The 27,629-nt window shown below is 40.4% G+C and overlaps 1 protein-coding gene and 1 non-coding gene across 3 annotated transcripts in view; one reads left to right on the forward strand and one right to left on the reverse strand.

The window, feature by feature from the left end:
• LOC113127135 (cilia- and flagella-associated protein 47-like) overlaps positions 1-27,083 on the forward strand; it is a 35,511-nt gene extending 8,428 nt beyond the window's left edge. Inside the window, exons 18-67 of one of the 2 annotated variants that reach the window (XM_026301415.1) lie at positions 346-468; positions 562-693; positions 784-861; positions 1,055-1,202; positions 1,326-1,411; positions 1,570-1,759; positions 1,882-1,967; positions 2,255-2,471; positions 3,305-3,524; positions 4,337-4,454; positions 4,842-4,969; positions 5,274-5,374; positions 5,604-5,723; positions 5,856-6,081; positions 6,207-6,278; positions 6,874-7,011; positions 7,229-7,310; positions 7,544-7,627; positions 7,912-8,089; positions 8,670-8,767; positions 9,164-9,280; positions 9,606-9,740; positions 10,162-10,274; positions 11,524-11,674; positions 11,750-11,838; positions 12,162-12,248; positions 12,690-12,754; positions 12,884-13,020; positions 13,324-13,429; positions 13,798-14,024; positions 14,214-14,349; positions 14,769-14,896; positions 15,221-15,286; positions 15,618-15,761; positions 16,329-16,502; positions 17,869-17,980; positions 18,479-18,526; positions 18,650-18,747; positions 19,000-19,175; positions 19,421-19,528; positions 20,531-20,642; positions 21,041-21,145; positions 21,833-21,989; positions 22,099-22,182; positions 22,633-22,777; positions 23,052-23,236; positions 23,445-23,619; positions 25,425-25,586; positions 26,291-26,459; positions 26,747-27,083. In XM_026301415.1, coding sequence (XP_026157200.1) covers positions 346-468; positions 562-693; positions 784-861; positions 1,055-1,202; positions 1,326-1,411; positions 1,570-1,759; positions 1,882-1,967; positions 2,255-2,471; positions 3,305-3,524; positions 4,337-4,454; positions 4,842-4,969; positions 5,274-5,374; positions 5,604-5,723; positions 5,856-6,081; positions 6,207-6,278; positions 6,874-7,011; positions 7,229-7,310; positions 7,544-7,627; positions 7,912-8,089; positions 8,670-8,767; positions 9,164-9,280; positions 9,606-9,740; positions 10,162-10,274; positions 11,524-11,674; positions 11,750-11,838; positions 12,162-12,248; positions 12,690-12,754; positions 12,884-13,020; positions 13,324-13,429; positions 13,798-14,024; positions 14,214-14,349; positions 14,769-14,896; positions 15,221-15,286; positions 15,618-15,761; positions 16,329-16,502; positions 17,869-17,980; positions 18,479-18,526; positions 18,650-18,747; positions 19,000-19,175; positions 19,421-19,528; positions 20,531-20,642; positions 21,041-21,145; positions 21,833-21,989; positions 22,099-22,182; positions 22,633-22,777; positions 23,052-23,236; positions 23,445-23,619; positions 25,425-25,586; positions 26,291-26,459; positions 26,747-26,926 — 6,516 coding nt within the window. In that variant the 3' untranslated portion in view covers positions 26,927-27,083. Of the gene's footprint in view, positions 1-345; positions 469-561; positions 694-783; positions 862-1,054; positions 1,203-1,325; positions 1,412-1,569; positions 1,760-1,881; positions 1,968-2,254; positions 2,472-3,304; positions 3,525-4,336; positions 4,455-4,841; positions 4,970-5,273; positions 5,375-5,603; positions 5,724-5,855; positions 6,082-6,206; positions 6,279-6,873; positions 7,012-7,228; positions 7,311-7,543; positions 7,628-7,911; positions 8,090-8,669; positions 8,768-9,163; positions 9,281-9,605; positions 9,741-10,161; positions 10,275-11,523; positions 11,675-11,749; positions 11,839-12,161; positions 12,249-12,689; positions 12,755-12,883; positions 13,021-13,323; positions 13,430-13,797; positions 14,025-14,213; positions 14,350-14,768; positions 14,897-15,220; positions 15,287-15,617; positions 15,762-16,328; positions 16,503-17,868; positions 17,981-18,478; positions 18,527-18,649; positions 18,748-18,999; positions 19,176-19,420; positions 19,529-20,530; positions 20,643-21,040; positions 21,146-21,832; positions 21,990-22,098; positions 22,183-22,632; positions 22,778-23,047; positions 23,237-23,444; positions 23,620-25,424; positions 25,587-26,290; positions 26,460-26,746 lie in introns of both variants that reach the window. The other variant, XM_026301416.1, reaches the window with a different exon arrangement.
• On the reverse strand, positions 15,933-16,003 carry trnag-gcc (transfer RNA glycine (anticodon GCC)). Its single transcript has one exon. It is a non-coding gene; the product is annotated as a tRNA-Gly (tRNA).
• Positions 27,084-27,629: the final 546 nt, after the last annotated feature.

Raw genomic sequence — 27,629 nt, forward strand, 5'->3', positions numbered from 1 at the left:
GATATTGATTTCTCCTCTGACAGCAGCCTCAGTAGACCACAACGCAGTTCAGCAAAAATTGAGTTTTAAAAGTCAGGTTTGTGACTTTTTTTTAGTGGAAAAGCTCTCACTCATTGACTGTTCTATTATCACCATCATCACTATTGCTCTTTTCACTGAGCCGTGTATCTGCTCCCAAAACAAGTGCTTTGAGACCAGGGCGGAATAAGGTAGAGCAGGTCAAGTACAAAACCAGAATCTGCATTGTATGTGCTAAATAAATAAATGTGCTGAATATCTCTGAATGCCAAAATACTGTACAGCATAGGGAGAAATATCTTTCTTTCCTGTTTGTCCTTCTCTTAGGTTGAATCTACTCGTGTGCAACTGGCAGAGAAACAGATCATATTTGGATCAGCGCCTCTCAACATGCTTTCTGTCAGAACTGCAGTCTTACACAACACTGGACAGAACCATGCCTACTACCAGGTGCCCACACACAGACACATACTTGTTTGTGATACATTTGCACATTAAGCAAGTAAAATAGCCTCTCTTCTCCTGTGTGATTGTATGAGGCAGGTGCTAGATGCGTACCCTTTGCCAGGCATGGTTCTAAGTCCGTCTGAGGGTGTGGTGCCAATTGGAGGGCAGGCTGCGATCAAGATCCACTTCAACCCTAACTCTGTCATCAAGTTTGACACCAGAATTGAAGTGAACAAAGGCTTTTTATTTTCATGTATTGGTGTGTGTTTGTGTGTGTAAGACAGGATAAGTGACATTAAGCATGTGTGTGTGTTACAGATAGCTCTGAGGAACATGAAGTGTGTTGAACTCAGAGTGGTTGGATCAGTGGAACCTCCAAATGTAGAAATCAGTGTGGTGAGTTCTTGTGTGTGTTAACATGATAAAAATCTGTTTTCCTTAACCTAAGTCAGTGTAGGAACCAGGACAATTGTGACGTGGCTGTTCTGTAACCTTTTTGTTCAGAGTTCCTGAAAAGAACTGAACTTTGGTACACTTGTGTAGATTAGATGGGTGGTTGCAGTTAAGTTTTCTCCTTGCATCTTTTCAGTCCCATTTCCAGTTTGATGGGGTCTGTGCTGGTTCTAGGCGAGTGATACCATTCAGTCTGATAAACCACTCGTCAGCTGCAGCCCAGGTTACTTTTAACCTGTCAGAATATGCTGATTTCTCTCTCCAGCTGCCTAAGAGCTCCACAAGTATGCATTCACGCACACAATGCAGCATTTCAAGCAGGGTTAGAGTTGATATATGGTGGACACAAATAAATACACAGCGTTTTTTTTTTTTTTTTTTTCGTGATTGTTCTTGTGCATTTCTAGAAGCAGAGAAGGAGCCAGGTGTGAGTGTTGTGGAAGTGCATGGCAGCCAGACTGTGGACTGCTCCCTCGTCTTCTCACCTACCCAGGTGAAAAATACACAGTTTACATTAAAAAAATGTGCCAGCACTGGTCTATTACTGATCTTGTTTTATTTTTAATTTCATATCTTTAAAATGTTTGTAGAACTGATGCGTGAAAAAATCTAAAGTAACAGAGGAACAGTAAAGGAAATGTCTTCCTACAGGCAGCCAGTTATGACTTTGACCTGCCGCTGATGGTCAACAGAGTGACATGGCCCACTGCTTCTCCATCTCATTTCCACACTCCGTCCTCATCATCTACCTCCTCCTCGCTGTCCATTGTTAGCCACAAGCACATGGCCAAACAACTTTCTCGTTCTGTCACTGTGGCGACACCACGCATACAGGCCACAGGTGGGGACATTAATGTGGACTTGGTGTTGTCTTTGTCAGTGAGTGATGCTGAAATACTGTTGCATCATCACATAGCACAGGTTTCATGAAGCTAAAAGGTTTTTGTTTCCCTAATGTCTTAGTGCTGTGTGCCCCTCTGGAAATGGCCCCGACTAGTCTTCAGTTCCATGTGGAACCTTTAGCATCGCAGTCTGATGCTTACACTAAGGTATCAGCAAATATGTATCTCCTTATCAGGTTGATCAGGTTCCTCCACTGACATGTTTTAAATATTCTGGTCTCATTAGGTCATTCCTTCAACTTTAATGCATTTATTACATTTTCATTCAACTTTGTTCTCATTTTTGCTCTTAATTTTTGTTATGCCATTAAACATGATCACATAGTTGAATATTAAATAACTGAAGAAATACAGTAGTCTTACTTTTTATCATATGTGTGTCTGGTTTCTGCTGTGTCACTCAGCATTGTTCCCTTACTTTCTGGTTCTCTCAGACAGTGGAGCTGAAAGCAGCGTGTAATGAGAGTGTCTGTTGGGGGGGTGTCATCCCGGAGCAAGTGTACTGGTGGTTTGACTGCAGTGCCATAGCAGAACCAATAGGGGGCAGGAGAGAGGAGGACCTATGTACAGTCTCTCCATCATCTGGCATTTTGGGGCCCAGCCAGTCCATCTGCTTGGTGGTCAGCATCAGGCCTGAAGCTATCAGAACAGGTGAGAAATTACTGGAAAGCACACACACACACACACACACACACACACACATATACACATTATGATGGATGACTTTGTCTCTCAGTGCCTTGTCATAGCATTGTAAATTTCATTTTTCTCTCACACACATGCTGAGATTACACCATCACAATTTATATCATCTTCCACATGTCAGGTGGAAAACTGGGTAATACACAACATATGTCACAGCTTAATAGTGTATTTTCCCTGGGTATATAATTTCACATGGGCTAAAACAAAGAAGAAATAAAACAAAGACAACTGAGATAAATCAAAGGACCTTATTAATCGTTAGTGATGGACCATAAATTTAAATTATATTTCACTCCTGGACCTAGACTCTCAAGATAGTACTTCATCTTGTCAGGTTGAGGTCAGTGGTTCCTTTTCATTTCTGCCCAGTGGTTTTATAAAGAGTACTTTACTTTTTCACTCCAAATCCAGAGTATAGCCATTAGGATTATTTATGTGAAGGTTTAAAAGACACAAGGAGGCGGGACACACCCTGGACAGGTCACCCTTCTGTCGTGCACACACTTTAGTCACAAATGAATTTCACCTGCACGTCTAACCTTTACCTGTAAAGAATTAATGATTAATGTTTAAAGTTTAATTTGTGCCAAATACAATGCTGTTTAGAGACTCTGAGAACTAACTCATTCTGAGGTATCCATCCAACCACAACTGTAACACCCAATTGGAAACTAAATGTGGGTAACAATGTGGTGAATGCTAGTTGGTGGCAGAGCCATGTACCATATGTGACCAGGTCATTGACATAACTTCTTTCTTTGTATATTTTTTTCTCCTAGTGTCTGGTAAACTGACCAGGCTGTCCCTCCCTCTTTATCTGGGAGATGAAGGTGGGGAGGGCATGAGGGAGAAACATCAGCCCTACCGAGAGCTGTCCATCACCATTACTCTCCAGCTTCCCACTATCACCATCCACCCTCCACAGCTCATTCTGACCCCAGTACCCCTGGGAACCAGCACAACAGCCACACTGACCCTGATGGCTGTAGGATATCCCAGGTTGGTATGCACACCACAGACACAGTGTTTCCTGTTCACCCACCAAGGGCTATGTCAAGATCTGCTTCAGAAACTTACATTTTATGAATTTTATGAGCATTTCATTTTATTTCGATCATGACACATGGACTACTGCTTAGCAGTCGCATATGTAGTTTTAGCTTTATGGGTGAGCTGAGCCATAATGATGATGGATTTTTATTGTATTTAATTTTTTTTTAGCTTGTGGCAATTCACCACCTGTGTTGAGGCGCTGGATCTACATGAATGCAGAGGAAACAAAGCCACACTCTAATTAGATTATTCATTTCCATGGGATTTTTATCAATGAGGCCAGGACTTATTAACTGGCAGGTCTGTACTCATGTTGGCCAGCAAACTAATCCCCAGTCCTAGGTGGTTTACACTGGTTTCAGGGTGAATGGGAAATCTGGCTGCGCTGTTACAAATCAGAACAGAAAAACAACACATCCATAAAGATCTTTATTCTTAACAACAGATCATATCTAGGACACAGAAATGAATTAGAAATGTTTTGACCTGGTTCTTGCAAATGCACAGAAACAGTCCTTGTATAAGTATTTGATATTAGGATAAATCTGCCAGTAGGTTTCAGTTGTGACACAAAGGTCCTTTTTAGCAGCTGTTGGAAATCTTTGGCAATGTCACATGATCATCAGCAGAAAGATTTTTTTGTCATGGATATGTAAATGTTGACTAAATTCTACAGTTTAAAGGTATCTGTGTCTATTTTAGATTTATATATAGCAGAATCTCGTTTGGGTGTTACTATAGCCTGTCTGTTTTTACAGTGGAACCGAGGTGTCAGCTGACGTGGATGAGGTGGAACTGGAGGATGGCACCACGATACAGCCTGTTTCTGTCATCTTTCCTGATGGGAGCTCCATCCCTGCCCACAACCAGGACCAGGTACAGTGCTTGGACTCAGTCATGGAAAAACTAAAAGAGATCCATCAGATCTCAGTGAAGAATTCTGTGTCATATGTTCTTTTTTTTTTTTATTATAGTTACAGTGGCAGAGATGTTTTCTCAGAAATAGTTCCTGCTGTGAAAAGTCACATCTCATCAGTTGTTACATGTAATTGCTACATGTGATTTCACTCTTTCTTTCAGTGAAGATATTAATGGAGGAAAACCCTTTTTATGTTCTTTCAGGTCTGCCACAGAATCATTGTGATAAATTGAAAAGAACTGGATTAAAATGACAAGTGTCTGATTTTTGCTGGGTGACATTTCAACAGAAATCCCTTGTGATTTGTGGAATCATCCCAGTTTTTGTTCTGTCTGCACCCATAGAGACATCCAGTAGGCATCCACAGCCAGGAATCCAATGTGTCCACTCTGATCTGCAGCGTGTCTTTCTGCTCCACTGTCCCTCTGTCGCTTTGCACAACCATCACCTTCACTGACCACCTCCACAACAGGTATTCTACTATTATAACCCCACTCCTCACATTTCTTTCCTTTTTTCCTTTGTCCTACTTTCTCTTACTTGGTTCCACTTGGTCTCGTCACGAAATATTAAAATCCACCTCTGTCTTTTTTATGTTGAACCATGAGTGGTTTTAGGGTCTTTCAGGTCTTTTTTTTGTTTCATTTCATCATATGCCTGTAATTTACCTTCACAACTTATACTTTATACTTTTGGGAAACCTATATTTAACTGTCAATTCAAAGTTGAATGAAGGTAACACCTTGTTTTTTCTCTACCACTGTCTCTTTCTCCAGGTTTAAGGTTCAGTTGTGTGCTACAGCTGACAACTGTCTGTTGACAGTCTGGCCCTACATGGCACTGCACCGCACTGAGCAGCAGATAGTTCTCAAGACTGGTACTGTAACATGTCCAAACCTACATCCATGCACTCTGTATAGTATGTAGAGAAGGTGGAGACTGAAGGGGTAGACCTCATGATCAATTTAAAAGTCAGTAGATTAGTAGTGAATGGGAGTGACAGTACTGAGCCTGTCAGTGTGTGCCAATGCCTAAATAACTGCACTGTGTCTTTAAAACAGAACTGTGTCAACATTGTTTATCATTATTGTGTGACTGTGATTAAGGGGGCACGGCTGTGGAGGCGATCCTTCAGTGCTATCACACACCAAGTCCTGCTTCTGCTCTGACATCATCGTCCTCCTCATTTGATCACAACAGCTCAGCAAACAAGAACTCATTCTCAGGTCTGCAAATGAAATATATATACGGAGTTTGCGTGCACGATGGATTTATGTGATTTATGTGTGTGTAATGTTTGAGTGCATCTCTGTATTTTTGTATGTGTTTCACCACTGTATGTATCTTGCCACCTTCAGACTCCTTTCCAGACAGTGGCAGTGTGAGCAGTGAGGCCAGCAGAGATCAAGTGGTCTGTCCTAAGAGAAACACCCCAGCCAGTCTTGGTGTCCTAGAATTCCCTGCTGCCAACTCAGATGAAGGACTCTGTCACCAGAGCATATTATTGGCTGTGGAGAGGTGGTTTAGCCTCTTTGGCTGGCCGAATGGACCTCACCCTATCTCTGTACCACACACGCTCCGAAGGTATACTGAAAAGATTTTTCAGTACTTAGCTCAGGGGCCACATTTCGGTGTAGTCATCCATCCCTCTTTTACAGTCTTGGCCATCCATCATATTTATCAGTTAACCAACCCCTTTCTCCTTCCAGGGTTGTGTCAAAAACTCAAATGAATCAGTCCAGTGGGCAGACATATCGCGTCATTCAAAGTAAAGACTCCAGGTGAGTGTGTGTGGTCAATTTTCAGTACACACCCTCTGAGCAGTAAAGTTTTGCCGTTATGTGCCTGAAGCAAATGTACTGCAAAGTGGCGAAGGCTGACATTGTGACTGTCATTAACATGGAATTTCATACAAAAGTAGAAATAGTCCATAAAAATTTCAGTTCTGCCCAAAAAAAAACAAGAGGACGTCACAGCAAACTAGCTTGGATCAACTCTGAAATATTACAAATCCTTAAGCAGAAAGCTGCCTCCCTTAAATTGTACAGAATATCAAAGACCCAGGAGAGAAAAATCACAATTTATGCAGATTAGAAATAAATGCATCATGGAACTGTGTAAATCTAAAAATGGATTGTTTTCCAAATCAAATTATCCAAGCAACCTCAAACCCCAGAACTTTGTGGCAAACACTTAAAAACATAACTGGTGAATGTAAAAAGAACAACTTAAATTTAGATTATTCACAACAGAGTTCTCATCACTTATTTTCACTGATGTCATAGAACCAGAGGTTAGACTCTACAGCTGAGCCTAATGTAATTTCATCATCTGGCTTCAGACATGATGGACATGACTGCACTGTATTGTGTCTAGGTCTGTAGTAGACATGCTTCATCACCTGACTGGCACACGGATTCCTGGTATTCCTGTCTGTCAGCCATTTTCTAGTGATGAAGACCAACGCACTGAGCAGCTGTTAAAACAACATGAAGCTGTGCTTGTTTTTCTCAGGTATGTGTCACTCACACAGATACAGTCCTGCAATGCAGCTCACATCTTAGATCAGAATAAACAATAATAAAAAAAACATTTATGTAATGGCCACATAATGCATGTGACCTTACTTTAACTGATAGAAGAAGCCAACTGTTTTATGTCTGAAAATGACTTTGATGACATTTTGGCAACTTGTTGGGAGACTGTCAGTGTTATGTTTGCTGGTTTTCAGGGTGCAGGGGGCATGTCTGAGCCACATCAGACCAGAGTACTTGCTTGACGTGCAAGAGTTCAAACACTGGTGCTCCCTGCAGGTATAAATACCCATGAACACACAACACATTGGTCCCAGACCTGCACTGTGTAAATTAAATAGCGTGTTCTCTAAAATCAAATTTTGGGGTGTTGGGAGACCAAATAATTGCTTTATCGTAGTGTCTGAAAAATTCCTCTTGGTTTCCCTCATAGTCTCTCACTTTCATTCACACATTAAGTACAGTACATTTACAGTTTCTCGTGCCGTACAATATGTGTGTTTGTGTTTCAGTCAAATGAATTAAACTACTGTGGTGCTGATTATGAGTCTCTGAGCAAGCGATCCTGGACTGATGTGTTGCTACAAATATACAAGGTGAAACATATTTTTCTCATTGTGAAATGTTGTAATTTTGCTAAAGTGTGCTGTATTTGACTTTCTTTCTTAAAATACATTTATGTCCTCATTTTCTGCACCACTGCAATTAATAGAAGCCACAATTTCCCTCTGTCAGTCCCTTCTGTTTATGTTGTCTTTATGTTCTAGTCATTGGTACAATGCTTTCAATCTTCCAGCAACTTAATGGTAACCTCATGGTGAAAACCATCAATCCCGTCTCTTCAAATACCAGTATTGGTTATTCCTCTGCACATGCTCAGGTGTTGGTGTTGTGTCGTGTGTCAGAGAGCAGTCTGAATGCACTTCAGACCCAGGAAGAAGTAGACAGAATCCCTGTCAAGCCATTGGCCAGTAACATCTACTCTTCATTTGAGCTCCAGTTGCTCTCATGGCTCAACATGCACTACCAGAGCATGAGGAAAACTGTCTGGGCTGCAGGTAGGACACACACACATACACACTTTTTATTAAGATTCAGAGTTCAGAGGGGTTAGTGGTCATTTACTGACCAAAAAGGCCACTGTGTGTGGGTGCACAGATAGCTGCTGTGTATATGCACATTGTGTTTGACATTTGTAGTTCAAGTCACAGGTTTTCCCAACCTTTTTCTCTCCTCTTGCTGTCCTCACTTCAGGACTAATTCTGACATGAAGGCAAAAAGATAGCAGTGGTAGTGTACAGAGGACAGAAGTTGTTAATTCTCTACACAAGTAGAGTATATACTGACATACCTAATTATACCTCCGCTGCTTTTGCTTTGTCATGTTAGACTGCTCATCAGCTTTTGTGATCAATACAACTTTGCTGAGCAAATTTCAAACTGTTTGGACTTAACCACTTTGGCAACACTATATTATATTTATATTTTTTATTCTGTGGGAATTAAGCTACTCCCTGTGAAAGTATCTTTTCAACATTGGAAACATTGGTTAATATTATGCTGTATGGCTTGGGGCTATATTTTCTTCTTAGATGCCCTAATAAACCAAATGAATGTAAGCATGGTAATGGTTTGCAGGTGCCATCCCATCAGCACGCTGGATAGTGAATTTTGACTGGGACCTGACAGATGGACTGGTCCTAGCTGCTCTGCTTGCTGCTTACTGCCCTTATCTGGTCAGTGTGTGTTGGTGTGTGTGTTAATTTTGTGTTGAACATCGTCAGTGTGTGTAAGTCAGGGAGCAATGGTTAATCCCTTTAGGTTGTACTGTGAATGATGTGATGAGGACTCAATTAGTTCTGAACAAGATTAGAGAAGCTTCTTATCATGCTAAGCACTGTGTGCTATAATGCTGAGCAGTGTGTGAGTGTGTGTGCGAATGTAAGTGGTTGACAGAGTGCAGCTTTGTATTTTTTGTAATGGAACCATCTAGTTGATGTGTTTTGATTGTTGCAAGCCAAATACGGTTCAGAGTGGCAGAGAAAGTGGAGAGATCAACCCACTGAAATGTGATGTTACAGATGAATCCTGTCATGTTGTTCACATCCCACTTATCCACTATTCCTAATTAGATCAACAGCCACTTCCGAAGGATGTACACCACATCCATCAGCCTGGAGCAGATCCTCCACAACAACATTATTGTGGTCCAGGCCTTAACTGCACTGTGTCTTAATATATGTGTACAGGTAAATACCAGATGAACGCTACATAAAGCAACATTACCTCTTAAAACATGGCTACCCCAGTAAACCAGGCCATTTTTAAATAATAACACAGCCTGGTCCTGGTCAGGTTATTTCAGGCTAAGCTTGAACTCTGTTAACTAGGCTTGCAATTCAGGTCCCAGCTGTCTGCGCAGGTATTCTACATATGTGCTTACAAATCCATAAGGATAATATTTTTGTGTAGTTTTAAATAAAGGCTCACAATTGATGCAGTGTGTGTGTGTGTGTGTGTGTGTGTGTGTGTGTGTGTGTGTGTGTTTGCGTGTGTGCGTGCGTGTGCGTGCAGCCCACAGACTTGTCAGATCCTAATCCAGTGCAGATGTTAATGCTGTGTGTTCACTTGTATGAGAGGCTGCCTCAGTACCTGCCACTACGCACTATCACTCTGTCGGGAGGTTTGCACACCGCTGTCAACAAGCAGGTAACACACACACACACACATATATAGCAAATCTGTTGGTCTTAAAAGACACCTGAATAAAAGTTTAACTGCATGGCTTGGAAATCAAGTTAAAGTGCACTGTTGAATATAAAAATGACTTGAGTAATAATCTCCTGAGTAGATAATGAGACATGCAGACAGTGCAGGAGGGAGCACAAACACACACATTAACAGGATTACAAACACTCTCCCACATGTTCACACACATATTCACTAACAGGCTTACACACATGGAGAAGTATACATTGGATAATAATCCACATTAGAGGCCTAACAAAACAGACGTCAGTTTGTCATTGCTAACCAGGACAGCTTTTATTGTGGAGTTTTCTGACAGATGTGTTTGTACAATATGTTTAAAACACACACTATTTTTTGTGTGTGTGTGTGGGTATTACAGGTGCGCCTGAAGAACCCATCCTCTAAGACTGTCAAATACCAGGCCTTCATTTTAGGAGAGGATGCCCATCTCTTCTCCCTACCTGATGGGTCTACTGTCACCATTCCTCCAAAGTATGGTTCTTAGAAAATGAAAACCACTGCACTCTCTTATCAAAGCAGTGATTCCCATGTAATGCAGTGCTTTACTATATCTGAGGTATTGGCACTTTGAGTATTTCTATAATATACTTAAATGTATATATCTCTATTACATTTCAGAGGCTGATATTCTAACTTTTAGTTAACAGCTGTGGTTACTAGGTAATTTTAAGATTACAGTTTTTATTTAGAAATGTATATATAACAGTATATAAAGTAATTGTTATTTTTATTTAAGTTAAACAGCAACTTAAGTAATAATGACTTCTGCTACCACCACTGCAGGTATTACACATAAGTATGAGGTTGATCTTTAGTATATTTATTGCAAAAATCAATGAGCTATAAAGCTACTACTATGAATGAACTGTGACAGTTAAGCATTAAAATCCAGCTTTGTCATCCCAACTAGTACAAATGTGAATGTCTGAAGAAAGATATTCTAACAGTGTTCCTCCACTTTAGAAACAAAGTAAATGAAGACATTTAGCATGCTAGGGTTTGTTTATATGCTCTTTTACATCACGTTTCTATAGGTACTCATTCATTTAAAAACATTTGGACCATATGAGTGAATCATTTCGTGGGCTCTAAAAAGGGGCTTCCACATCTCTTGCAATTTGCCAATCTGACATACTTACAATATGCCATTTTCTGCCATGTTCTACTCCCTGGGGTTCCAGAATAATAAATGAAGAGTATGATGCTTCTTTTTTATCTAGAACTTAAATCTGCCAATGCTCAATGACAAAAAGTTAAAAGAAACATCTTACAACTATTATTTTATACTTGAACAAGCAGCCTAGTATAACTTAGCTGGATTCAGATTCAAGTTGTCCTAGTTGAGTTCTTGAAATTAGCATTTTTTTCTTTTTAATACAATAACCCACTTTTATGTAGTTCACAAACGGTCTGCTCAGGAAACACACAGTACATAATGAAATGCTCCCATGTTTTTCCAGGTTAGAGCATTAATATCCTTGAAGATTAAAAAACATTGTAATTATGAAGCACTGTAGCCTTTGTAGTCTGCATATACAACAGATACTTTACTGTAACTGGCATCATTAGTGAAAAAGTGCTGTCTTTGCATCTGCACATCCAAAATAACTTGTTCTGGGCAGACCTGTACCCTGCATACCTGACAGTTTATACAGTGAAATCATGTAATGTTGTTTGATGCTTCTTGAACAGTAATGAAATAATGTGCTTATTTTCACAGAGCGAGCACTGAACTGACCATCCTCTATAGCTGCTCCTTCCTGCAGTCCATTGAGGCCGTCCTTCTGCTCATCTCCAAATCTACTTCTGGCCTTCATGGCACCACTCTCACCTTCAGTCTAAAGACCCACGTCAGTCACATCACACCCACAGTGAGTATAGTTAAGTAAAGGGCTGAAATCACTACATCAACAGTTACACCTACTGCACCTACTCTCTCTCCATAGAACATAGTGAAGTGTAAGTCTCCATGCTACCAGCCGAGTGTGATCCAACTGCAAATAACTAATCCTTTCAGTAAGGAAGCGAAGTTCAGGTAAGTATGACTTAAGTTCATGTGAAAAATGTAAAAAGTTTGTGCACCCAAAGTACCAAAAAATATTTTCCACCTAGTGGAATCAAACTGTCCAGGTAGTTTTGGTTAGGCTTTATGTTTTGTGTGTCTTGAGCTTTGTATGACTGCCCATTACAGTGAAGATTAATGCAGTTTTTTGTGTTGCCTACCACACTGAAAAATAATGTTCACTCCCCCGTAATGGTGACTTTCTATAGAAGTTCCAGTACAGTATGATTTTATGTTATATTGCCTTTTCAGTTTTAAGATTTCTCTTTTCCTGTTGTGTGTGTGTGTGTGTTTAGTGTGGTGCTGGTGCAATCTCCATTCAACCCACTAGTGCCTGAAAAGAAAAATGACAGCCTGGTTGAAATGGCCTCCTCCAGTGTCAAGTAACACATGCACTGTTCACAACACTGAGCACAGGGACCCACATATTGTACACAGTATTAATTGCACTTGAATTCTATTAGATCTACATAGCTTAGATTTTTCTTACACAGATCTCAGAAAAAGACACAAACCAACTCATTTCCCCCAGTTCTACCATTTTAAAAGGCTATACAGTAAAAGTAGCTTTTTTGAAATAACTTTAAGGAGCTTATGTGGCAAACGGTGTTCAGAAAGTGAAAAGAAGTGTGAGTTTGTTTGTACCTGTTTCCATCTGAGACAGCTTCAAAGCCAAACATTCCAGCTGCTTCTACTAATCAGGAATTACAGTAAAACCATGAGGATTTGAAGTAGAACTGAGGTCATCTGTAGTTCATCACAGTCAGGTTGTGTAGTCTGATGTATGAATTACTGATTTTCATTTCTCCTCCATCCCCTTTCAGCACAGAGAAGATTACTTATGACAGGGGATGTGGGGAGGAGACGGAAGAGAAGTGCTCAGATCTCAGTATGTACTAATACATGCTTTGCACTCTGTACTCCTGTGATTACTGTTTCTACATGTTTGTGAACGTTACTTTATTTGTGCCTCCTTGGTTGTGGTCTACAGTTTCTACATTTGTTTGTATGTGTGCAGACAGTGAAGCCACTGAGTTCCTGAGTCCAGTGAGGAGTGTTTGTTTGAAGTCAGGCCAAGCTGACACTCTGAACATCCACTACCTGCCCTTCTGCCCAGGCACCAAGTACTGCTCTGTGCTGCTAGTTTGCCCACAGGTCAGTGTGTGTGTTTGGGTTGTCTCTCAGTTCTCTTTATTAGATTGGCCATTCTAATTGTATGTTTCAAATGGCAGAGATGACTGAAGACATGCTGAAGAGAAAATTCTAATTTCTCATATGGTATAGAAAGTCTGTTTTAGGCTCTGCTTTAGATTTGTGGAAAATAACCAAAAAAAGAAAAAGAAAAACACCAGGCCTATCCTGTAGGACAGTTACTTAAATATTACCAACCAGTGTGGACCAACCAGAGACCTTTATTTGCTCAGAGCATTGTATGTCTGTCTGTGTGTGTCCCTTTAGGTAGGTGACATGGTCTATATGGTGAAGGCCACAGCTGAATTGCCTCTTCCTTCCCCCCTTATTGCCAGGCCCAGTTCTAACATCGTGTCCATCCCCAACAACTCTGGTAAGAAACCTATCACACAAACATTAATCATATTACTTTTTAGGACATGGGGAAATAGCAAAATGTTATTTATTGTTGCTGTTTTTCAGTTAACTGAACATTATGAACACTATAAAGTATTATATCAAATTTCAAATTATTAATCATTAACCCTTTGAATGCAAATATTTGTGGTCCTGTTACAAAGCTAAAAATGTAATATGCTTGGAGTATGTTGTTTCTAAGTAGACATACCATTTACTGTTGTTAAATTCAAATGTTAGAGGTGGCGACAATATTTACTTTCTAGCTGTACCTCTTAAATATGTATACTGTATTAGTATTGCAGCCATTTTTATCCATATTGATTTTTTTTTTTCCACCAAAAGACCCACCTGTGTGTGTATCAGTACTAAGCCTATGCTGCAAGGTGAATCAGGTATGTGAGGAGGTGATGCATGTTCCACTGACCAATATGGCCTGGGAACAAGCCTTGGCCATGTGGGGTCAACACAGCATGAGTGCCAGTGAACACAGGAGGCGGCTGCTGACACACACTTTGCATAGCAGCACCGTGAGGACAGCCATAGCTGTACGCAAGCTCCTCAAACAGCAGGTACAGTACATGCATAGACACACACTGGAAAGCAGATCTTTGGATGTACAGTAGGAAGCTGTGTTTGGCTGGCTGCTGGGCAAGCAGGCAAACAGTGAGGAGGATTTCCATAACACTAAATCTTGATGTTTTCCCTGGTGTCTATATTTTACCTGCTTTTACATTTGGCTTGTTTTCCTTTTGGCCCAGCCAATAAGAAGTACTGACCACAGTAAAGTGGTAGAATACAGAGTGGGGGTGTCTTTGCCACAGTACTTCACTTTACCCAGTATTGTTAAGATCCCTGTAAAAGAAGACGGTGCTATACCATGGGAGAATCCTGCAGGTATATGCACATACACACTCACACACACTCATTGCCATTCAAACCACTTTATATTTTATAGACTACATCTTTTATGTGTCATTGATGAAGAAACACTGAATGATTGACAGTACCATCTTATAATTCAGTGTCTCATAGCACTTACCTCTCACTAACGCTCAACAGTATTGGACTCCAGAATGGAAACCGCCTCACTTGTACATTACACACTGAGCACACAAGCATAAAAAGTTTTGTAGGTTCTCGCTTCTGCATTAGTGCATTAGTGTTTCTGCAGCTGGCCCTGTCTGCCCATTCCTCTCAAGGTTCTTGTAAGTTCCTGTAATGACATAATAGTTTCACTCGTGCTTGTCATTTATGTATGTACCTTTAACACTCTGTCTTTTGGATGTCCACCAACTCTTTTCTCTGTTTAATAGATTGTGGCTGTGTGGATGTTCCATTACGGTTCCAGGCAGACTCTGTGGGGCAGTTTACATGCCAGGTGGTCCTGAGGTCCTGGTGTGATACCAGGACCTACATGCTAGAGGCACTGGTTACCTCACAGGTAGATAACAGCTGATTTCAGAGCTTATTAAACCTTTAAATTGTACAATTTGGAATATACTGTGCATTTTTAAAAGCTATAAATGATCACGCAGAAAACTTTTGTTTATAAAGAAATTGGTCACATAGTATCTTTGCAAATTGAAGTTGTCATGATTCTACAAGCAGACATGTTCTGTATGTTTAGAAATATTGTCCAAAAATAGCCAGTATTTCTCAAATTGTGCCACGGGGATGTAAATTTATGAGCACAACAGTATATTCAGTCGGTGCTGGATTAGTTCAAGTTAAGCTTTAGGTTACCAAATCTCACTTTTAACCACAGGAAGCATCTGTTCACTTGGACTTCAGTTCGCCTGCTCACCATTCAGTCACACAAGACATACCACTGGTAAGACAAAAACCTTGTGTGTTAGTCAGATTGTGTGTGTGTGTGTGTGTGTGTGTGTACTGCTAACCAAAAGCATGTGAGTGTGAGTGATTGTACTATTTGCACACAGATAAGGCTTTTCCTGATAGTCCTAAATATACAGGAACCAGAAAGCATTTATTAAATGTTTTTTTTAATAATTAAATGACTTTCACAATGACTCAAACTGACATGCACATTTGAACATAGATATGGTTATCATTGTAGTTTTGTAAAATTGGCTTGCATCATGTTCCTCAAATGCTTAATGGTGAGTTCAAGTCCAGTGATCATTCTTATGTGTCTACCCCAGCACAATGACACCCAGCAAGACTGGAACATGCAAGCTGACCTGTCTGGTGAAGGATTCTTTGGTCCAAAAGTTTTCAATGTACCAGCTGGGACGAGAGCATGCTACCCTCTCACATTTCAGCCTTCTGCACAATGCATTGTCATGGTAATTCTTTTCTTTTGTGGGTTCATTGTTTCTTTCATTTGTTTCAATCTTCCTTTGTTACTTTCTGGGCATTTAAAATCCAAGCTAGATAGTGATATATTATGAAATATGTAGTCCTCTGCATGTACCTTTGTGCTTTGTTAGATCAAAATTTAAGGGAGAAAAGTATTTTGCATTGGCCGGGAATCGAACCCGGGCCTCCCGCGTGGCAGGCGAGAATTCTACCACTGAACCACCAATGCAGTACATGGTTTGTGTTGGGGGCGGGGCTAGAAAAGGTTATCTTTATTAACCAGTAGCAAAATGCAGTGCTACGGTTGACTTTGTGTCTCTTCGTCTAAATTTGATTAGGGAATTTGAAGGACAGGAAATACAAAATCCCCCAATGTCTTTTAGATTAGATTTCAAAAGCATTCAAAGGTCTTTTTCTGGAGTCTATAATCAGCCATTCATTGTTCATATTCTCGACTGTAGTACAGTGTCTGGTGTTCCTGTGTGTGAGCACTTCATTTTAAAAGCTGTTTGTGTGGGGGATTGCCTGCCTGAAATGTTTCACTACCCCCACAGGGCAGCCTGCTCTTACATAATGACTGCGATGGGACTGAGCACATTTTTACGCTCAGAGGAGTGGGAGAGCACCCCCTGCCTGTGGACCATGTGGTATTACACTGTCCTGTCGGGAAGACCACACACACTCAGCTGGATGTCCCCAACTACAGCCAGAACAAACTCACTCTCAAGGTATAATTATACATGCAAGGAAGCTGTTGACAGTTTATTCTGATGCAGAGTCACACATCCACAGTTCTACACTACATAATCCTTCTAAAGGAAAGAATGCCCGGTGTCATATGGAACCAAATAGAGCAATTGCTGCACTATGTGATGCATACAAGAGGAGTGTTGGGGTAAGTGCAGAGTTGCCTTAAGGTTTTGTGATTAGCAGAGGAAAATCAACGATGCTCTGGTGAAAATTATGTGCTGCGATTTTTAACTACTATTCTTAATGAATCAAGCTGGAGAGTGCAGGAAATAGCTAAGATATTAGTCATGTAAGGCAGGGGTCCCCAACCTTTTTTGCACCACGGACCGGTTTAATGTGCATTTGTTGATGTGGTGGCCCTCATTAATTGCTTCTGTCCTTCTTGCTCACGTTTTTTTTCTTTCAAAAAACTCCAAAGGTTTATCTTTCAATCCAGGGTGCTTGGTCTCCATGTGCCGAAGTAGTTTTGAAGGCTTCATTGTCTCGTTGGCGAGCTCGTCGCCACATATTATGCAGAGCGTAACCCGTATTTTAAGTATGACTCCTGATATTGTCCATTAAAAGAAGCTTTCTTTTTCTTGGAGGTTATAGGCTCCTCTTCTGGCCCCTCAGTTGGCCCTTTCCATTTTGAAAAGAAGCTCTCCAAAGACGCTTGTTTTTACTCATTCATTAGTTTGCGGGCTTATTTTTTTAGTAACGTATCACGTGACCGACACGTGCGTCTTGACGTGTCAAGAGGCACAGGTGAATGTTACGTCAAAATGAAATACCTTTCAGACCCTAAAAATCAATACAACGGAAATTATATGAATTATTTCTTTCTGTGCGGCCCGGTAACAAATGCTTCCCACACCGGTACCGGGCCACGGCCCGGTGGTTGGGGACCACTGATGTAAGTCATCTTCAATCCATAATTCCAAACATTTCCTAATTAAAGCTCCTGAAATGTAAGGAGTTTATGTATTTTGTAGTCTTCTGTGATAGAATCTGCACATAAATTAATAATGAAACTATCATTAGTTGGAGCCCCAGCAGAAACTAAGGATGCAATGACAGGAAATTGGTACAAAGAGCACCCCTTTTCTCTGAAGGGAATTTTATGGAACCTGTAACAAGGACACAGCTAAAGTCACTGTACAAACAAGACTAACTGGGAATCCACATTAAAAGCATCAACTAAGTTCTGTGTCTGTTGGCAACCCCTGAGGAGCTTAAAGGACAACAGCCAAACAAACACACTTACTAGTAGAATTTATTGGACAAAAACATTGTTCATTAAGGATCATCAGAAAGAAATCAGCAATGTTTTTACTATGTGTGGCTTCACTGTGTGCATGCACATAGGTGGTGACAGACCTATCTGTGGTGAGTGGCAACCCTTGCCTGGAGATTAACGCTGGTTGTACTGTGCCATACACAATGGCTGTGTCTCCGTGGAAACAAGGAAAAGAGACAGGTGATTTTTTTCCTGCTGTGTACTTGCTATTGTAATAATAATACTGTCTGTAAGACGATGGAGGCAGGCCGTGTTTGGGCAATGAGCTTTGTATAGTGTTCAAACGAGGTTATTTTGGCAAAATACAGCAAGATTGGAATTTACTGGACTTTGTTATTTGAGGATAGCAGTTGTGGTCAAATATGAGCTTAAATTATATTTGTTTAAACTGACACAACTAAACCTTAGTTTTAATTTCTATTTTAAGTAATCCCAAATACTGTAGTTTGTGTACACGAGTGTTATGCTTTGCATGCCTTGTAAAGCTAAGTTGTATTTCTCTATTAGAGTATGTTTGCATAGGATATGAAAACTGCTTTTGCATGTATGTGTACAGGTGTGTGTGTGTGTACATAAACTTTATTAATTCAGTTAAACAACAGTAGAATAACTACAAACCCAAATAAAAAATAAATTAAAAAGCTAAACTGAACATTGCATCTGTAACTTTTCTTGCAGGCTGTGTGTATTTTGTAGAAAACAATGACATAAAAGTGGCAGACAAAGGTAAGATTGTTGTTCTACCGTTTATTGTTCATTAGAGCTCAAGAACATCCACTATTTTCCCTAGATTTTAATGTTGCGTCAATTGTGTTTCCACGTGTTTGCGTCTATGCTGTTTTTATACAGGGCATGTAGTCCATTGCTATGAGGTGTATTTCTCTCTGGAGATTATCTGTGAGCCAGCAGAACCCATCCAGGTCATGGAAGTACAGTGTGCTGCTCAGGTAAGTTCAGCAAACATACTTGGTAAGCAAGACAATACATTTGTGCTAGCTTAAAGAGCATTGGTCTAATGATTGCTTATCTGAACTATAATAAACAAAAGGGGAAATAGTAAATTCAAATTAGAGTTAAAAATAACTTTCTAAAACACAAGCCCTCTTTCTGCTGCTGGGACTTAATGCTTCCATTATACTTAGATCAAAAGATTATCAGAGCATCACAAGAACAACATCTTTGAAATGTTGTGTTTCCAGAGTTCAGTTTCCATAGAGATTCCTGTCAGCAACCCACAAGGAGAACTGCTGGTGCTAAATGTGTGCCTGGAAGGAGATGACCTGAGTGGGGCCAACTTGGTGTCAATTCCCCCAAGAGAGACCCTCATTTACAAAGCTACCTTCTCTCCTAGCAGAGTAGGGAAGAGCAGAGGCAGGTAAGACTCAGAGTTTAACCTTAGATAAGATGTAAGAAAAGGGTCGTTAGACAATTGATCATTTAAAGATCACTGCTCATTAAATGCCTAACAACCGATGTACTCTTCCTGAAACTGACACAATTTTGCAACAGCATCCTGTTATTATTGGGAATACAATGTACTGTAGACCCTACCATAAGCTGGCAGCATTTCTTTTTTTGTACATTCGGAACATTGTTGGGTGTGTGTGTGTATTCTGCCAGTGTGGTTTTCCAGTCAGAGTTGGTGGGGGAAGTCTGGTATCAACTGGAACTTTATGCTCTTCCTCCTCCTGTCAGCACACTACCACAGGCCTGCTGTCAGCTGGGCAAGTAGGTGCACACTTGTCAGCACACATTATTTCTCTGCCAGAAATACATATACACAATATTGTGGATATGTCCTTACCTGCAATCCCATCTTCAAAAATTTCCCATAGCTTTGTGCTTAGACTGGCTCATTAGTGCACACCCTGAATAAAATGGTTACTAATCCTCAACCTTCAGTTGATTGTTACACTTTGTAATTTATCAAACATTCAGAAAGTTTTCTTTGCCTCATTTTTTTGGGTGTTTTCAATAGCAATATGTACCTGTTGAACACACAATGTAGTGATGGCTATTGTATGTTGTGTTACACTGCTGCAAAATAAAAAGCTTTTAGCTGCTGTACATCACCATGATAGCCTGGTCTACCCTGCTGAGAAGGGGGTTAACTTCAGATCAGAACGTATCAACAGATTGAAAAATACAGTCATTACTTCTATTGGATCAGGGACAAAGCAGTGAATTACCACTGACTATAATCGCTTTGCTTTGCATGGTAATTATGTCAGAGGAACTCAGATTCCACTGCTTAAAACTCAACCTTTAACACCAAAGTAACAGCTAATGAATGGTGATTATAGCAGCACATTAATTGCACAGACTGTAAATTAGCTCAATAAATTATGAATGCAGCGTTTGGGTCAGAGAGACCTCACCAGGCATTCATTTTTTTAACTTAAGCCCTGTAGGGCTCAGGTGTATCTTTTCCTCTCTGCTTAAACAGCAGAAACAGCCTTAATCTGTTTTTAAGGCTGTTATTCATAAGGCGAGTTCATTATGAGATAAAAAGCTCTAAAATGTCTCTGCTGTCAACTACTGAATATGAACTCATTTTCTAAAGGGTTATATAAAATTGAGTACTCTTCTTCACAGCCTTGCTTCTAATATTTGGATGCTCCTACTCTGTCAGTTTGTCTAGAGTTTCCTAATATAATTAATCATGGAATATTAATCACTTGTGTGGGATTTATATTGTACAATTTTGACCTTGCTGAATGTGTGTGCCAGATGGATCAGGCAGACCATTCCCCTGGTTAACCCAAGAGCTGAAACCCTGGCGCTGACTGTGGCTAACAGCAACCCCAGAAATTACACACTAGAAATGGACTCAGGAAGCACTGTGAGTACATACACATACCCACCTTTGTGCCTGCTGCTCCGTATTTCATTCTTTCAGCTAGAGCTTCATTTGTCACCAACATATAGTTCTTCTGATGTTCAGCTCTTCCCTTGGCAAATTTGATTTACCATTAGATCTGATAGTGTGGTGGTTCAATGATCAGGACACTTTAACCCAGTTTCTGTCCTTTTGCTCATGTTTAATAATAACCAGGAGTCACTGTCAGCAGGAGGGAAAAGCCCTGTTGTATATCTGGGTGGAAAGCTGTGGGCTGTCTAGCAGTGTGATTTACAGGGTTTGTGTCTTTAAGCATGAGTGTGATTATCCATCGTTATTGTCCCCATGACAGCTATTATCTGTGTTTGTTGGTGTGTGTGTGTGTGTGTGTGTGTGTACAGTTTGTTGTGGAGCCCCTCTCCTCCACACAGCTTAATGTCCGCTTTAGTCCTTCATCCATTGGCGAAGGGAATCACACAGGAAAGATCACTTTCACATGTCCTCAGGTACAAATACACACACACACACACACACACACAGAAAATGGTCTTAAATCACCATCCCCAGACTTCATTGGACACACGATCACACATACACATACATGTATATTAGGTGCAGGCATCATTCTATTTCTTCTTAAATTGGTTAAAGCAGGTGCTCATTTTATTTACTGCCTCATCGCTCCCACTCATCTACATAAAGCTGGGAGCTTTATGTAGATGATCAGCTCAGTTTATGATCAGCTCATAAAGCTTTTCACTGGCCAAGGGTGATGTAAACAGTTTAAACACCAATAGAAATATTTCAACAACCAGAAAAGTTAAAATTCTGATAGTTACATTGAGTTACATTGCTTGACAACAGACTAACACCCAATCACATCACAAAAACAAAGCTGTTTCTTTCCAGTCATATGGAACAGACAGCTCACACACACGTTTAACTAACTAGTGTTGGTGGATACAAATGCTCTGTCTGATAAAAATACAGTCAGCATAGAAATTTTATTTACAGTCTCAGATACCTGCAGTTAGACACCTCAAAGATATTGTTGCAACTTTAAAAGAAAAATTGTTCCATGTTGTGGAAAATACATAATAAACAAACTAGCATCTTTGCCAAGAGTCAAGATTAATCGCTTTAATTTTTCTTCCTATGGACCTGTGTGCATGTGTTAATCTTTCACTCTTTAGTTGCAGGAATGGTGTGCGTTATTGAGTGGGCGTGGCCTTAAACCAGAGACAGAAGAACCTCTGAGCATCTCATCTGTGATTGGCACAAGCACCTCCATCATCATTCCTTTCACAAATCCCACAGAGCACCCAGCCACCCTCACTATCACACTTACAGGTCACAGGCACTTCTTGGCTGTCTTCACCACACAGTCATTAGTTCTTGTTGCATGCATGTGACACACTCAGACATGGTTATAACACACTGTGTATTGGTATTTCTTCAGATTATGACCCAAGTGTCATCAGTGACTGCCATCCAGGCACTACAGACAAGAAGGTCTTCTTTGTCCCTCTGAGCCCTCCTGAAGGTTCGGTGACTGATGACAGCTCTTCACCGTGTTATGATAAACTGTTCGATAAACATATCTCACAAGGAAATGCGTAAAATTCTTTAAACATCGATCATAAGTTTCTCTAGCTTGGTATATGAAGTAATTATACAATGTAAACAACATGGCTTTTGTAATAAAATCATAAAACAATATTAAAGTAGGGTTTGATTTTATGAAAATCATTAGGTTTAAAGGGAGCAACTTTTAAAGAGACACAAATCATTTCAGTTGGTAACAAAAGACAAACATATTTGTAGATGTCCAGACAGCATTGTAAGAATGTGGAGAGCTCCAGCACCTTGTAAATAAATCAGCCTGAGACAACACTCCCCGGGGATAAGTTTGTTTTTGATGGTTTGCTTGAAATCAATCTGAAAATTGTTTTGCAGGTGTCCAGGTCATACGTCTGTTGTTTCCTGACTGCAGGTATACAGATCAGCGAAGGGGCCACTTTTGATGTGCCTGTGGTATTTGCACCTAATTCTATGGAGCTACGACAGGCCTGGCTCTGCATCACTATGAACCCCATCAGCAGACTGGACAACAGTAACCTTAGTACAGACAACATCAGGTATGTATGTATGCATCTTACTGTCTGCCTAAGCTGTTAAATCTAAGTATCTGCCTAGTGTCAGAAAAGTTTCTTGAAATCCAGTAAAGTTCATTACTTTCTGTTATTCAGAAGTTAGTCACTGTAAACAAAAGACCAGTAAAATGGTCTAGTCAGCACTGCAGAGCAAAGTTGGCACATATATCCAAATTTAGAAAGGCATATTTCAGATCCAGTTATGGTTCATTACTAATCCCAAATACTGACAAGTAAACAATGCACTACACTATTTCAGGCCAGAGCAAGAATTGTCAGCCATCTGCTGGATTTACCCTCTCTGTGGGATTCCCAAGGAAAAGCCTGTTGAGAACTCACCACTTGGCACACTCCAGTGTGAAGCGGGATGCCAGCTGGAGAAGAAGATGGAAGTCTTGCTCAGTGGATGTGTGCTGGGCAATCAACACCGGAAAGGACAGGAAGGTGTGCAATAGTTTGTGTCTAATTTCTATTCTGTCCAGGTGGTCCTGCAATATCAGAAAACATTTTAAACCCACTGCAGTTATGCTGATGGTAGTATTTTGATGGCCATCATTTAAGAACATAACTGTTCACACCAAAATCTGAAATCGAACGGAGTTGATGACTAGATGAGTTGTTGCTTGTGTCCATTCTCTTTACTTTCTAACAGCTTCCTGGGTGGCTGTAGAAGACTTCCTGTGTGAGGTGCGTCCCAACAGCAAAGCGAAGCACGCTGACGTGGAGGAGTACCTTTCTGCCTCCATTCAGGCAGCAGCGAGGAACCCTGAGACTGGCAATGTAACACTCACCTTTAATATACTCTACACTCCCGTGGAGCCATGCAGGTGACTGTACAAAACACACATATCCGTGTTTGAAGAAAACTTTAGTATGCAAGAAAAATAAATCCAGTCAAAAGCACAAATATACACACACATTCAGCAAGAAATAGAGGGAACTAAACACACGCACAGGCTGTGAGAGTACTGAGAACCCACACTGAGAAAAAAACAAAACGGTGCTAATAATAAGATAAAAACAAAACAAGCAAATACAGGACTAGAACATCCTCTCACACACATATAGTTAGGTGAAAAAACACAACCTACACAACAGCAAGGAAGGCATAGCAACACAGTCTGTGTGGCGTTGCTCTCCCTCTGTTGTGTTAAGTACAGATAGCACGCTAGCACTCAGCCTTGTGAGTAAACACTGCATTCATTTATCTCTCGTCTCTCTTGCTCTACAGTCCCTTATCCCCCTCCCTCACTCTTTCTACTATCTTCTCTCTCTACTTCTCTCTTAAGTTGGTGTGGCCTCTGCATTCATTTATTACTGTCTACATGTGCTGAGTCTTAATGTTTGTGTCTGAAGGTTGCTGGGCTCTCTGAGGTAAGAGGGAAGGCCAGTTCATTAGTTGCCTCTGCCCCAACAGCAGTTGCAGCTGACACGTGAAGTCAGATCCCCGTAGGCAATACATTATCATTGGTGTGACCTGGAAACATTTTCAGAGTTTAAACCACCTGACCTTGTGCTTTTACAATTAGCCACATTGTCACAGAGAACTGAGCAGTCACTTAGCTCATTTACTACGACTGCTGTTGTTACCAAATACCAAATATCCATTCTGACATGTAAATAATGGAAAAATGCCTCATAATCTCACTAAGTTCGAATTTTCGTGTTTTCTGTCCTTATTATACGTTGCATGTGACATCTTGCTGAGTGAATAGTGCATTCATTTATCAGCTCCCGTCTTCATCTGTGGAGTCCATTAATGAGGCGTGCCTTGGTAAAATCAATATCTCGGAGAGCTAATGACTCCTCCATGAGGAAATGACGGGGGGTGTGGTGCTGCTAATAGGCTCTTCCATTAGCCATGTTATTTTTCTGTCCTGGCTCACACGATGAGAGGACCAAGTGTCATGTAGCGAAAGTGGGAATATTAAAGACCCGTTTTACGAATCATATTTGGCGAGATAAATAGTTAAGCTCAAATTACACTTTTCAAGATAGATTAGAGTGGAAAAATGCTCAGAAGAAAACAGACTAGTGCATGGAAGGCTTAAAATCAGAGCTATTCATCTGTGGGCCAACTTTTATTTCAGTTAAAGCCTACAGCAGCTTATTTCACTGATGAGTTCCTCACCTCTGAATAAAGGTATTTAGAAAAATCAGCTGGTATCAGATACAAGACAGAATATATTTGCCTCTTCATCACATATAATATAGAGCATCCCTGCTCTAATGGATTTTAGCCATGCTGGAGGGCTAGCTGTAGGGATGTCTATTTGTCAGTCCATCACTTTGGTCTACACTACGTTTAGATGGACTTGGACATGGACTTATAGAAAATTTTGGGACAGGCTTTCATGGTCATTAGAGGATGAACCCTGCAGACTGGGAATCTACTAACTTCTTAGGGTGACGTCCTGAAATTGTTGCAAAATGTATTATTATTGTTGTTATTTATTATTAATGTTGGTGATTCTGGCTTTTTCTCCAGTGCCACCATGAGGTCATTATATGTTGTGATATATCTGAACTTGATGTCAAAAAATTATTGTTTAAGTTGAGTATTTTAACAAGCTGATTCAGCTGACATTACTTCTCTATGTTGAGTTGTGTGTTGATGTGTGTGTATGACTAGGCACTCAGTGCTGCTAGTAGTGCAGCATGTGTCCGGCGGCACCTGGGAGTTTCCCATTGCTCTCATCGCTACAGAGCCTCAGGTGGATGATGTCATCCTCATTGAAGCCACTGAGTTGGGCAAGACTTCAGCTGTGGGCTTCCGCCTGACCAGCACCACCAGGTTTGTGTCTTAACATTCTTAGTTTGCGTTGTTTCATATCCTCTTTTTAATCATTGAATGCTAATTGCAACACACTACAGCTGTAACATGACATGTAGCCATATAGCTAAACTATAATTTCTTTTTCTGTCCATTTTTTTAATATGAAAATTAGTTTGATAACTGACTTTAAAGGGTAATTGTTTTTTTTAATTTGTCTTTGCTTTGCTTTGCTGTGGTGCATTGTTTGAATGGATGCAAAGCAGACATGTAAAGATGGAAATTGAACTTCTGTTTGCAAGGGTTTTATCTCATTCTTCTTTAGTACGAAGCCTCCATGTAATAATCAAATTACACTTTGTTTACTTGATTACCCAAGAGATCCTGGGTCATCAGAAAGTATAAGCCATTGGTCATAAACAGTTTTATGACCAAAAAGTTAGAGGAACTCTGCAACCAAAGGAACTAAGCTGAAATCAAATCCACTTTCTGGATTTCTTTTTGCATATATATCACATCTGCCACATCATGAACTTTGAGCAAATTAGACTCTTCTTTTTTCCAATTTAAACATAGCAGCAGCATTTGAAATGCAATATTGGCAATCAGTGAAAGAACACAGTAACATTCACCCTGCAAACTGTACACAAGTAGATGATATTATTACTATTGTTAGCAACACAGGGTCATTTTTGTCAGGTAGTAATTTGAGGTTTGGGTTCCAGGAGACCAGAGCCATTCACAGTAACATTCCTGTCGGGCAGCAGCAGTGAGTTCACGGTGACTCCAGCTTCAGGAATGTTACCCCCTGTTGGCTCCAGTGGAGCCCTCATCACAGTGTTCTTCACACCCACCATGAACAGCAAGAAGCACAGAGCAAGATTAACTGTCCAGGTACTTCACTTATTTATTCTCTGCTATTGCTTTTTCTATCTATTGATGTCTGTTTAGTTCTTTCTAAATGGTTTGTCTTTCTCATTAACAACTTTTAGAGTTTTATGAGAAATTTTGTTTTGAATACATCAGTTTTCGGAATAGAAACGATGGTAAAGTATATTGGTCCAAATTAAAATCATGCATCTTAAAGTATTTGACATCATTTGCAGTGTAGACCCAATCACATGCTTAAAAAATATAGCTATCAAAGCTGCACGACTGACAGATGACCCCTTTCCTTACAGGCAGCAGACATGCAGTGGACCTATGAGGTGAGAGGGAAGATACCGCCCCACTGTACCACATTCACCAATGGCAGCTCTTCTGCTCCTCATGAAGCCAGTGAACGGCAGCGGAACTTTGTGGTCCGCAACCTTCGACTTCCCTCCCTGGCTAACTCGTCTCCTCTCCAAGTCAACAGATGAAAACATCAGCACCAGCCCATACAGCTAAGGATGTCCAGTTTTTACTCACTTCCCATTTGACTTTTTATGTTACTTTAAAAGCCACTGTGGCTTTTCAACTGGTAACATTTATCACACAATGGTCACCTTGAATTAAAGAGATTCCTTTACATTTTCAGCATTTGAGAGAGAGCGTCATTGCCACATTGATTATAATGAGTTTCACCATTTTTCGATTTTCCCTGAAAGTGGTTCATTAGTCATGTTAGTGTTTCTCATCAGCAGCCCTAATGAGCTTTTTTCCTGTCGATGCAACGATGGTTTTGCATGCCCTATGGCAAGTGAAGAAATGATGCTCAATTTTTTTTCTGTGCTTTTACTCAACCTTAAACCCACTTTCATCACAGTTTTGTTATTGTTAAACCTTGAAGTCCCGTCCTAATTCAGCAATCCAAAGTCCCCATCACTTGTCACATACGCTAAAGTTGGCTCACACCACCTTTACTTTATACTGTAGCTCATCTGCTTATCTTCATCCTTTTGTCCTTTGTGATTGGAGAAGATTAACCTAGAAAAATCTATATGTTCCAGTGACATTCCTGGGGGTGTACACATTCAGCATATCTCAGATCAGATGAGAAACAAATGCTAATAATTATTGTCTCTATTACGCCTCAAAGTCCACGTCAAGTAAAATGTTACAGACTTCCTTTATTCCAACATT

Source organism: Mastacembelus armatus, chromosome 2, assembly GCF_900324485.2.
Source record: "Mastacembelus armatus chromosome 2, fMasArm1.2, whole genome shotgun sequence".
NCBI lineage: Eukaryota > Metazoa > Chordata > Actinopteri > Synbranchiformes > Mastacembelidae > Mastacembelus > Mastacembelus armatus.